Source organism: Halichoeres trimaculatus, unplaced genomic scaffold, assembly GCF_033239565.1.
Source record: "Halichoeres trimaculatus isolate MK-OKI-2021-1 unplaced genomic scaffold, fHalTri1.1 fHalTri1_scaffold_23, whole genome shotgun sequence".
NCBI classification, from domain to species: Eukaryota; Metazoa; Chordata; class Actinopteri; order Labriformes; family Labridae; genus Halichoeres; species Halichoeres trimaculatus.
The window spans coordinates 12,451,302-12,466,460 of NW_027437201.1; the positions used below are offsets into that span (position 1 = coordinate 12,451,302).

The window sequence follows — 15,159 nt, forward strand, 5'->3', positions numbered from 1 at the left end:
GGATGCTTGTGAATAGGAATATGACAAGTGTACAATTCACATGACTGGGGTGGAGATTTGGCAAGATAGTTGTCATGATTACTGCATACCTGTGTGCAGGGGTAAAAGGAGGCGTGGAGGTTTTCATGTTCTTTAGAATTGTGTAACAACTCTGCGTTATTGATGACAGTCATTATAGATGTGTTTTCAAAAATGTCATACCTTAAAATACTAGTTCTTTGAACCAACCACGATTTCAAGAACCTTTTTTTTTTACAAGCATCAGAATAGCATCTCCACTTGCAGAAAGACGTCAGGTGTCTTTTTGATGGTGTACACACCCAAATGTGCAAATATGGATGCTTGAATGCTCACATTTAAACAGGCACACGGACTGTTTTACATCACTTAGTGAATCATGATCCATTTGACCAAATGCAAATGTGATTTATCCATACCAAATAGTCACTTCATGTTTTATTTTAATGGAAACCAAAAATGTCTGTGGTAGCTTGTCCTTAAGAAGCCAGAGGATGGTTGTTCTTCAATTTTTAGGCGTAGTCATTTAATTCAAGGGTGTCATTGTCCAAGCTACTTCAAGCCAAACTTCCAAAACAGTTTCCCAACACAAGTAAGAGATCTTTGTATTTACAGGGTGCTGGCTCTTTGGTTTTACGAGCACATGTAGACAAACTACAGAGGAAATCTTTTGCATTTCAAATATCTGAGATGACAGAGCTTAGACAAACATCACTGCTGAGTGAACAGAGCTCACACACACACAAAGCTTTGAAGCTATTATAGTGAGTGTTGAAATCTGCCTCTCCTCGGTATGTTTGCTCTGTGGTGTTCGATGACCCTGAATTTATTGGTTGAAGTGTATGCTTTGAAAAGCCTGATTGTTGCATAATGTCGGGTGTTTTCTGTTCTCTGATCCAGAAAGTACAGCCTGTTAGATGTAGGATACATTTAGACTGATTCTCATTTGAATTTCACAGGGGATAAGCTCACTGATTAGGAGCTGTGTATTGCAGCTAGTAAAATGACCTGTTGAGCTTCTGTTGATTACACACCAATTTTCCCGTTATGTGTATGGCTCTGCTGCATGTGCTGTAGATAATGTAGAAGTACCATTAAAGAGGGGTATTGTGCTTTCCCATATTTTAAACTTGGATATACAATAACAATACTGTATGTCTACACTAAACATGGGCAAATTTTCAAACCACTACATGTGTATATGTTGTAGAAATTTCTCACTGTGACTGTAAACTGCTTAAGACAGTCTGTTTTAAACAGAACGGGATCTTCACAAGATCTTTGCCAGATCTCTAAGAGACTTGCTGAAATAACGAGGTCTTCCCACAAGGATCTCTCAAGTTGTTCTTGACACGTTAGAGTCACGAGTTTCCCTGAAGCTTTTTGCCGCAGGCCTCCAGAGCGCTGGCCAATCAGAGGGAAGGGGGTTTGTGGAGCAGGGAGCCTTAAAGACACAGTATCTAAAATGAATCGATGCAGACAGGGGCTAATGTGATGTGAAAAAAGAGCCTTTATTTTTCTCTAGCTGTGAATCATGTTAAGCTACTTCAAGAATAAAACAGTTTAAAGCCTTAAAAAAAGCACAATACCCCCTCTTTAATTTTAATGTTAGCAGTACAATGCTACACATCATTAAATTATCTTTTTTTTCTGTAAAATAAATAATTTGTATTTCCCTTTCCAGAAAACATTCAAAAACAAATAAAATGTGACTGGCTCAGATCAGCAAACAAACAAATTGGTCAACTGACAGTTGCATTTGGTTCCTTTAATCTGGGTTTATAAAATGTGCATCAAAGACACCTCATAGAAAACACTTGTACATCAGGTCGTCTGATCATGGGAGAAGTTTAAAACCTGGATCCTGCTCTTTGTCTCAGCTGTAACTCCTTTCCCAGGAGATCAGTATTTGATAATTTGAAAAAAAGAAAAAAAGACACCTGTTGATGACAAAGGAGACATCCCAGCTTTCTCATAGTCACATGTCGTACTGCCAGTGATGAACACAGTCCGGTCTGTCAGCTCTCCCACATGCTTTGAGCCTGAACAATTGTTTGCTGCGAAAAAATGAGAAATGTGGAGTCTTGATTCAGCGTCTGGCAGGCTATCGCGGAGAGAGAAGGAGTGAGAGGGAGAAAATGAGACCAGACAGAAGAGTCAGGTCTTTCTGCAGGGCCCTTGGAGACAGGCTGCTTTAGTGTCACCATGACAACCTTGGGGGAAATGGGAGAGATAAGCAGAGTCAGTGTAGAAGAAAAAAGGCGCAGGGTTTACAGTAGTTGAAGAGTCATTTTTGCAGAGTTTGATATGCCTTGTGTCAGATGCAGCGGTCCACACGCTTTTCTTAATATCTGCAACATCTCTGCAATGAAAGTGTTTCTTGAAGCGCTCCAATTTGCTATAAAATCAATCCACGAGCAGCAGGAGAGCCACATTAACTGATCCCTAAGTGCAGAGACTTTGATTACAGCGCTCATTAAGACCTCAGCGGCTGAATCTGACCGGAGCATAAAAACATTATGTTTTCACTACGTAATGATTAAGTCTGAATCCAGCTCGACCTGCTTCCCACTCAGGTCAGCGGTACTTTCCTCTGGTGCTCTGCAGAACAGCGTGTGTGTGTGTGTGTCACAGCCTGCACTGCAGAGCTGTAGCTGCAGGAAAGAACATGTAGTCAAACTGCTGTTAGTAAACACATTCTCAGTCCATAAGAATATGATTCTATGTGTTATGAATACTAATAAGAGGAATGCGTTTTCCACAGCTTTCATCAGCCTGATGAAAGGAGACATTAGAATAAGAAATATTGTATAAGGAATAAACAAACAGCTGGTGTATGAAGGTGTTTTATTTTATAGCAATAGTGTGACACAGGTAACTATGAAACACTCACCTTGCAAAAAGTCTTCCCCCAGATACCATTTTTCTCTTGTTTTGCTAAATTGGATTCATCTTGTTTCTTTCCCTGTACCCTGACCTCCCCACTACTTTCCTGTGACCCTCTGTGCAGTACATGGAGACCATCTCATCACGGCAGATGGACATGCAGAAGTTCATCTCCGACGGCTGCAGGGAGGCTCTACTGGAAGAAAAGAGACGCTTCTGCTTTCTGGCCGACAAACACTGCATGTTCTCTTATCAACTCAGCAACTTCCACGAGAAGGTGAGCGTTTACCCAAGAGGTTATCCTGCCAAGTCAGATCTCTCCAGTACTGAAACCTTCATGTGTATTATCGCTCTTTTTTTCCCAGGCCAAAGAGACTCTGTCTATGAAGCTGCCCACCTGGCAGGAAAAGTGCAGCGATATCACAAAGGTGCCGGACACAGTGATGAGCATGATAGAGGAACTGTCCACAACTCCAGAACAATCGCCGCTGGTCGAACGCTACAACAGGGTGAGAACCAGCCGGGCTGCACTACCAAAAACTGAAATCTTATCAAGTGTTTTTGTCTTTTTTTAAGTAAAAATTATCCTATTATACTCGATATGAGCCACTTTCAACTTATCAATCCAGAAAAATGTCTTGTTTCAAGTTATCAGAGTACAAAAATGAGGTTTGAATCGCTTGTAACCAGTAAAAAAAATCTGCCAGTGGAACAAGAAAAAATTGCTTGAAAATGTCCTTGAGACTAGAATAATGTCTCAATACAAGTAACTTTTCTTTTGTTCCATTGGCAGATTTTTTTACTGGTTACGAGCAATTAAAACCTCATTTTTGTCCTTAAATAACTTTAAACAAGACATTTTTCTGGATTGGTCATGTGAATTTGGCTCATATTGAGTCTAAAAAGGAATTTTCTACTGAAAACAAGACAAAAACACTTGATAAGATTTTAGTTTTTGCAGTGTGTGAATATCGTCTACTTCTAAAACACTTCTTACATAGTTCAAATTCATATATCAGATATCAGGTCAAGCCTGTGGTGTTTGAAGAGGTTATTTAGTTAGTTAGTCTCACCTCGCCTGTTTTTCTTCTACTGAGCCAGAGAGTGTGCTTCAGCTAGTGAAAATGCAGTGCCTCAATCAGATCTTTTCTATCATTCAAGACAAGCTGTTTGCAATGATTTCACTGTTGGGACAGAAACTGATTGTTCCTTCTCCTCAGAACAACATGGAGTCGATGGTTCCTCCTCCAGCACCGCCACTTAAAATTAGCCCACTGGCCAACATGTTCAACCAAGAGCCCAGATCTCCTCTCACCTCCTCCTCTGACCACAACTCAGGTACTGATCACTACTCTTCTTCAAAAGCACACTGGACACAAATACCCTCTTATTGTTTGTCTCGACAGGATGCAATTTATTTAAACTGTACTGAGGAGCCTAATGGGGTTTCAGTAGTTATATCACAGGCTGTTAATCATAGAATATGTTTGAGACCTTATTAGCCCCTTGATGCCTGCTGTCGTGAATTTGTGACATACCCTGTCAGGTCTTTATGCAGCTGAGATGACCTTTGTATGTCATTATTACCTACTGATTCATATTCTACACATACCAAGGGTCATATCAAATCCACTATGTCACAATGTATTGGTCAGAGGGTGAACGGATTATATCTCACATATATCATACTACTTATTTATGACTAGTATGTGTGCTATATGTAAATTTACAATCTCCGCTCAATTTATTGCCCGTGAGAATGCAAAAACACACTCTTTTAATATTTATAATTGTTAATTAATTCAGGCTGTGAGGGGTTGATATTGTTATTGCAAGTTTTTTTCAAAATAAGAGCACTGCTGCCTGGTTATTTTGTTGGATTATAAAGAAATGGATTTTAGAAACGTAATTGTTGATAAATATTTCTATAAAATTAATCAAACTTTCCAGATCACATAAGATTTCTGTGCAATAACTTATATTTTTACTGTAATTTATGACAGTTATGCACTGTAATGCTGTAAATTTCCCCTTGTGGGACAGATTAAAGGTCTTATCTAATCGCTATTAGTGCTGCTAGTATCTGACACCTACTACCTGGCAGAGTTCAGAGTCATATAAAATCACTGCTGTAGGTCTCATTTGTTTTTCTAGGTCATGTAGAGACATCTATGTTTATTTCTATCCCTTTGAAAACCAGCTAAAAACTCCTCACAGGAGCTTTAAGTGTTTGAAGTCACATTTCAAACCCTTGGAAAGAGTCATTTAATGTGCTGAACTCAGCCAGGCTAGCCTGCAGTAATGTTTCATTTGTGAAGAAAATTTGAACTGAAGTTTAATATCTTTAGTTTTATGATGATATATTTAGCTCTAAACTGTTACAGTGATCTCTGTTTTTGTGGTCCCTGCTGCCTCCAGATCAGGGCAGTCTCGGTGAAGGCAGTCTGTCCCGGTCCACATCTCAGTCATCCGGTCTCAACATGAGCAGGAGGCACAGAGTTCGGACCATCTTTCCACACACGGCAGGCAACAACCCCACGCTCCTCAGCTTCGATGACGGCGACATTATCACTCTGCTCATCCAGGAAGAGAAAGACGGCTGGCTGTACGGAGAGCTGGAGAAGACACAGCAGTAAGTTCTCACACCTGAGCTCCATCCCCCTCACTTGGTTATTCCCCGTTCAATCTAAATACGTTCTGCTTGGTTGATTCCATTCCTGGGTCAAACTTAACCCAACTTTTTATTCATATCAAGATCTCCTTGGTTTTAAAGGATAAGTCTCCTGATTATAAGCTTTTCATGTTGTCAACAAATCCTATTAAAAGACTAAAATCTGCTCCGGAATGATCCCGCTCATAAAAAAGTGCTTATAAGGACTTAAAAGTTTTATTCCTCTGGGTTGCAGAGCTCCATAGTTGCCTGGAAACCACAAAAATGCATCTATGAGCCATGTTTTCAATGGGTGGCAGGTTTCTTCATTACACCAGGCAGACACACAGGAGGACTGCGGTCTCCCTAATGTGCTGAACGAGTGTGAAAAGGCTTTACTCCTGTTTTTGTCTGACTTTCTTAAGATGACACTCCCTGGTCAATTCTCTACCCTTTTAAAAGATTAAATATGTATTTATGGCTCAAGCTACATACCTAATCTGGCATTATGATGCATATCAGGATGCACCAGACAATCCGTCATACTGCAATCCAGCAGGAGCCAGTTTATTGTGTGCCTTTTATTGAAAACTGTCCTGACATGAAGGAATAAATAAACATTGAATAAAGATTCAAGATTTTAAAAAATGATATCTTTAGTAAAAATATTGCAAAAAACTGTGTGCACAACTCATTTCCAAGGGACTCAGTCAGTTAAAAAAAGGTAATTGCACTGAAGCTTCTGTGTGGGAATTGATTGAGATTAAAAAAGAAAAAGTTCTTAAATTTGTTTTTAACAGATTGTAAATGTCAATGATTTTCTGTTCCTTTTTCTATTTAGACTTCAGAAACACTTAGAGATTTAAAAAAAAAAATAGGTGCTAGGCTCAATTTCAGCTCAGCCATCCCAGTTCCTGCCTCATAATTCTATACTTTAATTGGCTTTTTTCCTTGTCAGAGGTGGGTATTGTGTAAGAACATGTCTGGGTTGTGCTGCAGTTTAGTTCAGCCTGCTGTATTCAAATGAAGCAAATAGGGACAAAAATGTCATTCCTCCAGTGTACTTCATATTATTGGCTCTTTAGACTACAACTTTTGATCCATATCTGTTTTTTATTCTTAAAAAAATAGGCCTATAAATTGAGGTATGTGGAGTAGGGTTGCACATTTCAAAGTTGGAAACTTTCCATGGGATTTTTTTTGAATTAACAGAAATTAAGAGAAATTTGGGTAGAAATATTTATTATTTGCATTCACTGCATTTACATGCACGCAAACATTTCTGCTTACAACAAACCAAAATGTCTGCTGTATTTCTAAATGTCATTATAAATTGATGTTTTGCAGAATTTTGGGGAATTTTCCCAAACCAAGTCTCACTTTTTTGAATGTAGGCGTAAATGTCTGGCATAAGCAAACATGCGGATATGCCTGATACAACATGTATAAATGACACTTATCAGAAATATTCATCGAGTCCCCTCAGCACCCCAATAAAGTTCCACTCAAAAAAAGTCAAAATCTTTAGTTTACCTTCTCTTCAGGCCATGATTTCTACTCATCAAGGAGCTGAACCTCATTGTCTTTAATGGCTGGTATCTCGTTATGACTGGTCATCACCTTCATATTCATAAAACGGTTTCTTTCACAGAACAATTAAAACTATGAAAGATGAAAAATTAAAGAACTTTTTAGCAACCAATTTTTTAGAGAAATTTAGAAAAGCTGAGGGCAATAAAACTCTGAAAATTTCCAGTATTTTCGAGCTAAAATTCCCATGGACATTTTCTGGAAATTTTCCTGAAATTTACAAGAAATTTTTCCACCCCTTTGCAACCCTAGTAAATATTCATGGGTGCACACACATTGCATACCAACCTCAGTCAAAACAGTCTGGATCTGCTCCTGAAAGACATAAAGAACTACAACATAATCCTATAATTAAGAGTGTCTCGGGTGTGATGACATAACGATAAAAGTCTAAACTTATGGCAGAGTTATCCTTGAACTGTAAGATCATAAAAGTGTTTTGCAGATTATTCTCTTTAAAGTCTCACAGAGCTTTTAAAAGTGATTTCTTTTCAAAGTTTGACTTCCCCTCCCTCACATTGTGGATTTAAGTCTGATCTGAATTCAACCTCCGGCACACCCACGACAGGAAAGCTACTTTCATTCCAACAAATATGCAGCAGGTCTGACACACAGGCGTTTTCCACATAGCTCAGGTTAGCGCTACGAGTTTCTGCAACGTGTTTGTGAATATTTGCCTCTGCTAATGCATCATGCTCAGAAACACTGAGCATGCGAGGTATGTTCAACACGACAGTCATAAAGCTCTCGCCCTACCCTGCAACAACAACCACATGCATGAACAAACTGCAGGTGCACAGTATCACACACTCACTAACAAGAGACATCTGGTCTTTTTATTTTCCAATCAAAGTAACATTTTTTCTTCACTGTGCCACACGATGAAGAGTGCCTGGAATAAATTAACTGAAAAAGCAGCTACAGGGAAATCTCATCTTCATTCAGCAGTTGTGCCTTACTTCTCCTGCAGACAACAGAGAGGGAAAATGTTCTCTTAAGATGTATCCTTACAAACATCACACCTGTTGGATTTTACGCCTTGTTCTGATCAAGCTGGGAAGTACAATAGTTTTGTCTGAAGCTGCAGCTAATCCACACTCTCCTCTGAGTTTGTGTGATGACATTAATCTTCATTTCTCAGCGAGATCAATTAAAGCTCATAACACAGGCGGAGAGGATTACAGCATGTTTACAGAACTGCTGCCTAAATATTTACGCCCCCACTTCGAGAAACAAATTAACACCAGCTTTATCTGTTCCCTGTGTGTGTTTTTGTGTAATTAAGTGTCTTTTTTTGAATCAAAGGGTTTTTAATGCAGGCGGTGGTGGCGGCTCCTAAGATGAGGACATGTTGCTATAAATCACATTTCTTTCTGTTTCCAAGCAACAAATCCAGTCCATCAGTCTGATAAGCCATACTTCTTCTTGTCGTGACTTGACGACAACTTCTAAGTCACATATCTTGTATCTGATATGTTCATTTGATTTAAGTATCCATGTGAAGCAGGGATGAAATACTATGCACCCAAACAGAGCTCTTTACAGCCCCTTGTAGCAGCAGTAGACTGTGTCAGTGTTATTAAGTACAAATCAACAACTTTCATAGCAGTATAAATCATTTTTGCATAACTTATCTTATGATATATCATTCCATTATCCCACAGCTCATCCATGCTCAAAACACCGATATACATCATCCAGAAATCTATTATGACAGGTGCATTCTACTGTATCTGTGCAGGACAGCAATCAATACTGTCAATAAAGAGCTCCGTGCAAGGGTTATACCAGTTTCTGTTGGCTCTGCAGGGTGGCTGCAAATATAGTGACTTTAAAAAGGTCCCTGAAGTTTTCTTTTTGTGAGATTTCCTGATTATTTCTGATCTTTTATAAAGGTTATTTTTCTTTTTTTCTCAAGTAGGCATGGGTACCTTTCACATTTGAAATGAAACTGTACCGATGCCCGGTACCTGGCAATTGGTACCGGTACTCAACAGTGCCAATTTCCACAATTGTATTGTATTGTATTTCAATTGTAAACACTATCAATTTGTTTAATATTAAAGTATAAAAAAAATCAGTTTAACATATTTATTCTTCAGTATATTACCTTGCAGTGCTGTGTTTATGTCCAGCATGGAAAACCTCCTACTCTTCTACTTACTCACAGTCACAATGTTGCATTTAGGTAACTAAACAATCGGTACCCGGTACTTTTGACAAAATTCAGTCGGTCCCTATAAAAGTACCTAATTCAGTACCCATCTGTACTCTCAAGTGTTCTGTGTTACCAGAATTACATTAAAGATTTTGGTGAATGAACAAAAAAATTCATAACCCCTTTCATCTGTGCTTAAATATGAGGCTAATGCTAGCATCCATGGCAGAACATAGCTCAAGCAAAAGCTGCTAGCTTCATATTTAGCATTTAAAAGTAAGCTTGGTATCTATCTTATCACGGTATCTAGTCTTAAACAAGGGGCAATAAAGAAATTAAAAAGAGTAAAATTATTTGTTTGTGCAAGAGATAATGTATAGTGAACAGGTTGGAAGCTGCTAACATCAGAATAACACCTTAAGTTTTCACAGCAACATTATGGCTATTGGGGGATTCAATTAACCAGAGGATTGTGAACTGGTTTATAAAACTGTTTCTTTATGTGTTTCTCCTTCTTATCAGGCGGGGCTGGTTTCCCTCATCTTACTGCAGACCTTACTCTGAGCCAGCGATATCCAACAGGTGAGCTAGCATCACACATGTTCAGACAGTAATCAATATGTTTTTGTTTTGGTGATGATATTTAGAAGCTTATGTTTTATGTTGTGTGTGTTTACAGTGATCTGGGCACACCAGTGCGTAGCCTGAGCGAGGTCAGTCTGCCGGAGCAAGAGGAGGATGAGCCCGTGCTGCTGCCACCGCCAGACTACAGCGACGACAACTCAATGGTTTCGTCATCGCCATCGCCACAGAATATGGTCAGTAACATACAAAGACTGTATCAACTAAAGCAGAGCTTTTTTATTTCCATGGTTGTTGAGGATTAATATCAGGGTTTGGTCCACTAACATACTCACAATAACTGAAATATCATCTTTGCTAATGTCAGTATCTCATGTTCACATCTCGAGACAAATCTGTTTGCTGTGATGAGAAGCTTTCAGGATACTTTTTTCTTAAACAAAAGTGAACAGTTAATGGGAAAATTAAAGAGAAAAGGTGAAGTGTCAGCTGCTTAAAGAGCTGCATAGCATCAAAATGAAAGCAAAGCTTTTAGCTTATTAGTGTTTTTACCTAAGGAGTTTTTAGTTTGTGTCTGATGGAGTAAAAACCCCAGGGACAGACCCTGTCACTCTTTCAGCATGCTGTGCTGATGTGTCTTAAGGCCACTCACCTCTTTGTCTGAATGTCTGGAGGATGAACTGGGCCATAACTTGCTTCAGGAAAGATCTTACACTTCCTGTAATAATATTGCGATAAGTCCAGTATAACTCTACAGCCAAACCTCAAAATGAAGTCACACGTGGCGAGCTTTTATTCAGGCTATTCATGTCTTATCACCCCGTCGTCAGCACCTCCACGCCCTGAAACAGTCAGCACACCTTAATTCCTCTACCTCGTTCAAGGAAATATGCCAAAACTATCTGAATGATTACACTTTGAAAGGAAACATTTGTGTTGTGCAGAAGCACTTTACAAATATTAAACAGGGAAGTGAATAAAATACACGAGCCAGTGTCAAATAATTTATCTGAAAAATGCTCCTGGACAGGTTTTGTTCAGGATGATAGAGGGAGAGGGGGATAAGAGAGAGTTACAGAGGGAGACAGAAAGGACAAGAGGGGACAGGAACAGTTTCATTTCCTGCACCGTGTCAGCTGATTAAGAATGAACTAGTAGCTGCCCAGCCAGGAGGCAAGCCTGGGCACGCTCTTTTCTCCCTCCTCATCACCTTCCTCCTGCTCTGTCTGTACCCAGTGTCCTCTGGATCTGCTGCCTCAGAGTTTTACCATGAAATAAAACACAATGAGGAATACACCTTAATGCACCAGACCATAAAAACCTCTGTGCTTTTAACTGATTATTTTTCTCATCTGGTATTCTGGTGAAATAAGTTGTTGTAGACTCAGCCCAGCGTGGACAAAATCTTCAACAACTCCACTTACAAATACAAAGTCTTTGTGTATTTTTTAATGGAGGCGGACAGCTGACTCTGCTCTTAGGTTTGTTTTTGTGACTGAGGGTGAAGGTGGACTTTGTCTTTTGTGCTTTTGGAACGTTTGTTCTCTAAGTTTTGCCTCTGAGGCAGCATTCAATTCACTTTTTGTGCGTGAACACATGCTTTTGACAGGCTGTAATGGATCAAACTTAAGTAGATTTTATGTTTAATTTTTTTAATTAAGTCAATATTTTTGATGTTTAATGGGTTTGTTTATTGGTGGAAATGACCCTTAGACTTCTAGTGAACAATTTGGTTAGCAGGACATCAATAGAAGTATCAAGGGGTGGTATGGGCCCCCATTAAATTCAGAATTATCCCCCCATGGGCCACCCTGTAATACATAGCTAAAGTTATCTCCTTCCCACCAAAGAGAACAAGGTAAACTGCAAATCTTTAACTGTCCACTTAAGGCTGCAATGAGATAGGATAAGATCACCTTGTTTGATAATGCACTCAGATAAATAATAGAAAAAGGTTAAAACGAAAACAAAAAAAAACAAGCAAGTTGAGTACAAAAAAAACTACATTAAAAAAACTAGAATTTTAGAAAATAAAAAAGACTCAGTTGTAATTAAAACATAGGATCCATTAAAATGTGAGAAAAAAAGAAAGAATAAACTTAGATTTATTAAAGTAAAATAAAACAAATTTTACGGATAAAATAGAAAGTAAAAGACAAATCGAACAAAACAAACTCGGTCACAAAATTAAATAGAAAGACAACAAAATACAACTAAAAGTAGAAAATTGCAAAAAAATACAAATAAAATAGAATAAAAAATCAAACAAAATAGAATTTGGTACATTTAAAAACTATAATAAAAAATATATAAAAGTATATAAATGTATATATAAAAAACGGAATAATCTTAAAAGACAATGAGATCCTATTTACACCCATGTTCATGTATGAATTTCAACCACAAAATTAAACGTGTTCACAGCCTGGGGCAAAAATATAAAAAAATGTAGAGCCCATATCATCATTCAAGTATACATTTTCTGATGATTTTTTATGATTAAAATATCAGTATTCAGATAAATGCATTTGCTTTTTTTCAGTATTACTTTCATGAATAACTGTGGGCAGAGTACGTTGATTAACAACTTACCCCATCTGCCATCTTGGCGCGCACACATAACGTTCAAACATTCAAATGATTACAATCTCATCTTACATACAAAATTTTATTTGTTCAGAAAATCAAAAGAATTTTTTTAACCACTATTCAAAGGCTAAATCCCTATGACACACCCTGCAGACAGTCTTTGCTGAAGTATAAAAGTAACTATGTGTTGCAGTGGCCCCCAGGGCCCATAACCCAGGTTTATGCTCTTAACTTTATCATCCTCATGCCCACTTGGCTCTGTAAAGGCGATAAGATTATTGTCATCCTCAGGTGAGAGAAAAAGAGGAGTGTTCCTCTCACCAGCCTTTCTAGATTGTCTAGATTCCTGACAGGCTGAGGTTCGAGGTTGAAGCTGAACTGCAGCGCAGATTAGGAAGGAGGGAGGGGGGAGCAGACATGTGCTGATGGGAAATCTGATCAAACCAGTCTGGTAATGCTGACTTTCTTCACAGCTGGAGGGAGGGTGTGGATTTATGGTGATTCTGTTGTTGTCTGTTGAATAACACCTCTTCTTGTCAGTTGCATAAAGAGTCTCTTCTTCTGTGTTTTTGGTGACAGGTGTCTCTAGTCAATGGGAATGCCAAGGCTCCCTTCTTGGGGTGAGTGTTCTAACATAACTAACACAAACTCACAAACTTTTCTATTATAAGGTTGTTCACTGACCAGACAATGATTTTTTTCCCCATTTCTATCTGCAGCGGAGGAAATCCGTTCGCAACAGTCAAGCTGAGACCCACCGTCACGAATGACAGATCGGCTCCAGCCATCTAAAAAATGGGGGAAGGATTTTCACCGCTGTCATGCCTTCATGGGAGTCATAAACACTGAACCCCTGTGACACAACAAATATCACCCCAACCTGACATCTCACCAGCCTGCATGCTAGTCTCTCTCAGTACCAGTCTGCTCCATTGCAGAGATCTACTCCTTCTTTGCACAAGTGTTTTACTACTGTAACAACAGGGAAGTAGTTCATCATCATATGAACAAACAGAAATCCTAGGACAAAGATTTTTTTGTTGAAGTAAGTGTTAAAGCATAATGAATCACCCCAAAATGAAAATTTAGACTTATTTAACTGCTGAAAGTAAGTTAGTCTTCTAGTGTCCCCTTGACAAATAAAAGCCATGTTGTGTTCCTGCAGTGAAGGGCTTTTGACACAAAGTGGTGGCTGTTTGAAATGCCAGACTGGCGCGTTTTACACACTAATACTGTTATTTTAACGTTGAATGTGTAAGTTGTTAATATGGTTAATTTTTATAAGCAGAAGCATCATGGTCAGTAAAGTCATATAGGTGGGAATCCAGAATCCTGAACGTTAATAATAGGCCCTGCTATGGAAAAAATATGACAGTATACAGAGAGCTTATTCAGGGAGGGATGAAGTATGTTAAATGGGCCAATATGCGAGTCACAGCCAAACAAGAGATTAATTCTTTGATTCCGTGCATTCTTGATGCTTTTTTTAAACCCCGTGCTAACCAGACATGAATTTTCAATTTGGGGTGAATTGTTCTTTTAGAATATGGGCAGAAAAAAATGTTCAGACCCTCTCATAAAGTCTTTTCAGGCTTCTTTGTGAGCTGCACTTGCTTCTGTGTTTGAATGTAATTTATAGTGACATGATACTGATGAAAAAGACAAGCGCCCAGGCTGTCTTCCTGACTTGCCAAAAAAAAAGAAAAAAAATGTTCTTTCTATTTTTATGAATAATTGTTGTGCTTCTTTTTAAGATGCAACAGTATACAAAAAGTGTGAGAATGAAGGGAGTGATGTGTTGGGAAGAAAGGTTTGTCACTTGAGTGAAGGCAAAACAGTGCGTCACTGTTAAAAATGAGAAGGCTATTTATATATATAAACAGTAAATTTGTTTAAGATATTTAAATAAGATGTGTATACAGGAGTCCATTCTGTGATGGTGCCCTTTTTGAACAGGAGAGACACTGTGTTTATGAACCCTCTTCTGCTGCTTCTGATTTGACTGCTGGTATGTGTTTGAAATGAGCAGAATGACCTTTTGATGAAGGGAATATTTTCACTCCTCATGGTTTCACTGTTTCATGTAGACTCTGACATTTTATGCAAAATAGAAATGTATTCCATTGGTAGCCATTTGCAGCGTATGCATAAAGTGGGTCATTGTTTGAAATCCTAAGTATTATCTGTTTTGTGAGGAAAAGGACTTTTTCTTTGCCATATTTTTTGCTTTACAGAATATAAATGTTTGATAAGGAAAAGATTGAAATGTGTATTGATCCTCAAAGACCCACTAATGTTAAGTATGTATTAAACTCATCATACAGAAATAGTTAATCTGCTTTTTACAGAGTACTCTGCCACTGTGTTGACCAGTGTAGTCTCTTTTTCTCAATAAAACAAAGTGAAGTATGAGTTTGCATGATACATTTTGGTTTTTTTTTTTCTTTTACTTGTAGATGATGTTACCATTTTTTAAGTCATAAAGTTAATTTATGAAATATCAAGTAGCGACTAGTTTGGGGTATGTGGTCAGCAAATCATACATATAGAGGTGCAAAAAATAACCAATCAGAGTCGATAAAAAGGGACCATGTGTTTCCAACTGTAAGTGAAAATAATATAAATAAATAATTTTAGCGCAGATAATCTTATTTTGAACCGTGGTTGATGAACAGAAAAATATATA

The 15,159-nt window shown here is 38.2% G+C and overlaps 1 protein-coding gene across 1 annotated transcript in view; it reads left to right on the plus strand.

Moving 5' to 3' along the window:
• baiap2l1a (BAR/IMD domain containing adaptor protein 2 like 1a) overlaps positions 1-14,826 on the plus strand; it is a 30,095-nt gene extending 15,269 nt beyond the window's left edge. The window contains exons 7-14 of the mRNA XM_074664090.1: positions 3,029-3,181; positions 3,270-3,413; positions 4,125-4,242; positions 5,323-5,536; positions 9,825-9,884; positions 9,982-10,120; positions 13,053-13,093; positions 13,193-14,826. Coding sequence (XP_074520191.1) covers positions 3,029-3,181; positions 3,270-3,413; positions 4,125-4,242; positions 5,323-5,536; positions 9,825-9,884; positions 9,982-10,120; positions 13,053-13,093; positions 13,193-13,265 — 942 coding nt within the window. The 3' untranslated portion in view covers positions 13,266-14,826. The remainder of the gene's footprint in view (positions 1-3,028; positions 3,182-3,269; positions 3,414-4,124; positions 4,243-5,322; positions 5,537-9,824; positions 9,885-9,981; positions 10,121-13,052; positions 13,094-13,192) is intronic.
• The last annotated feature ends 333 nt before the right edge of the window (positions 14,827-15,159 follow it).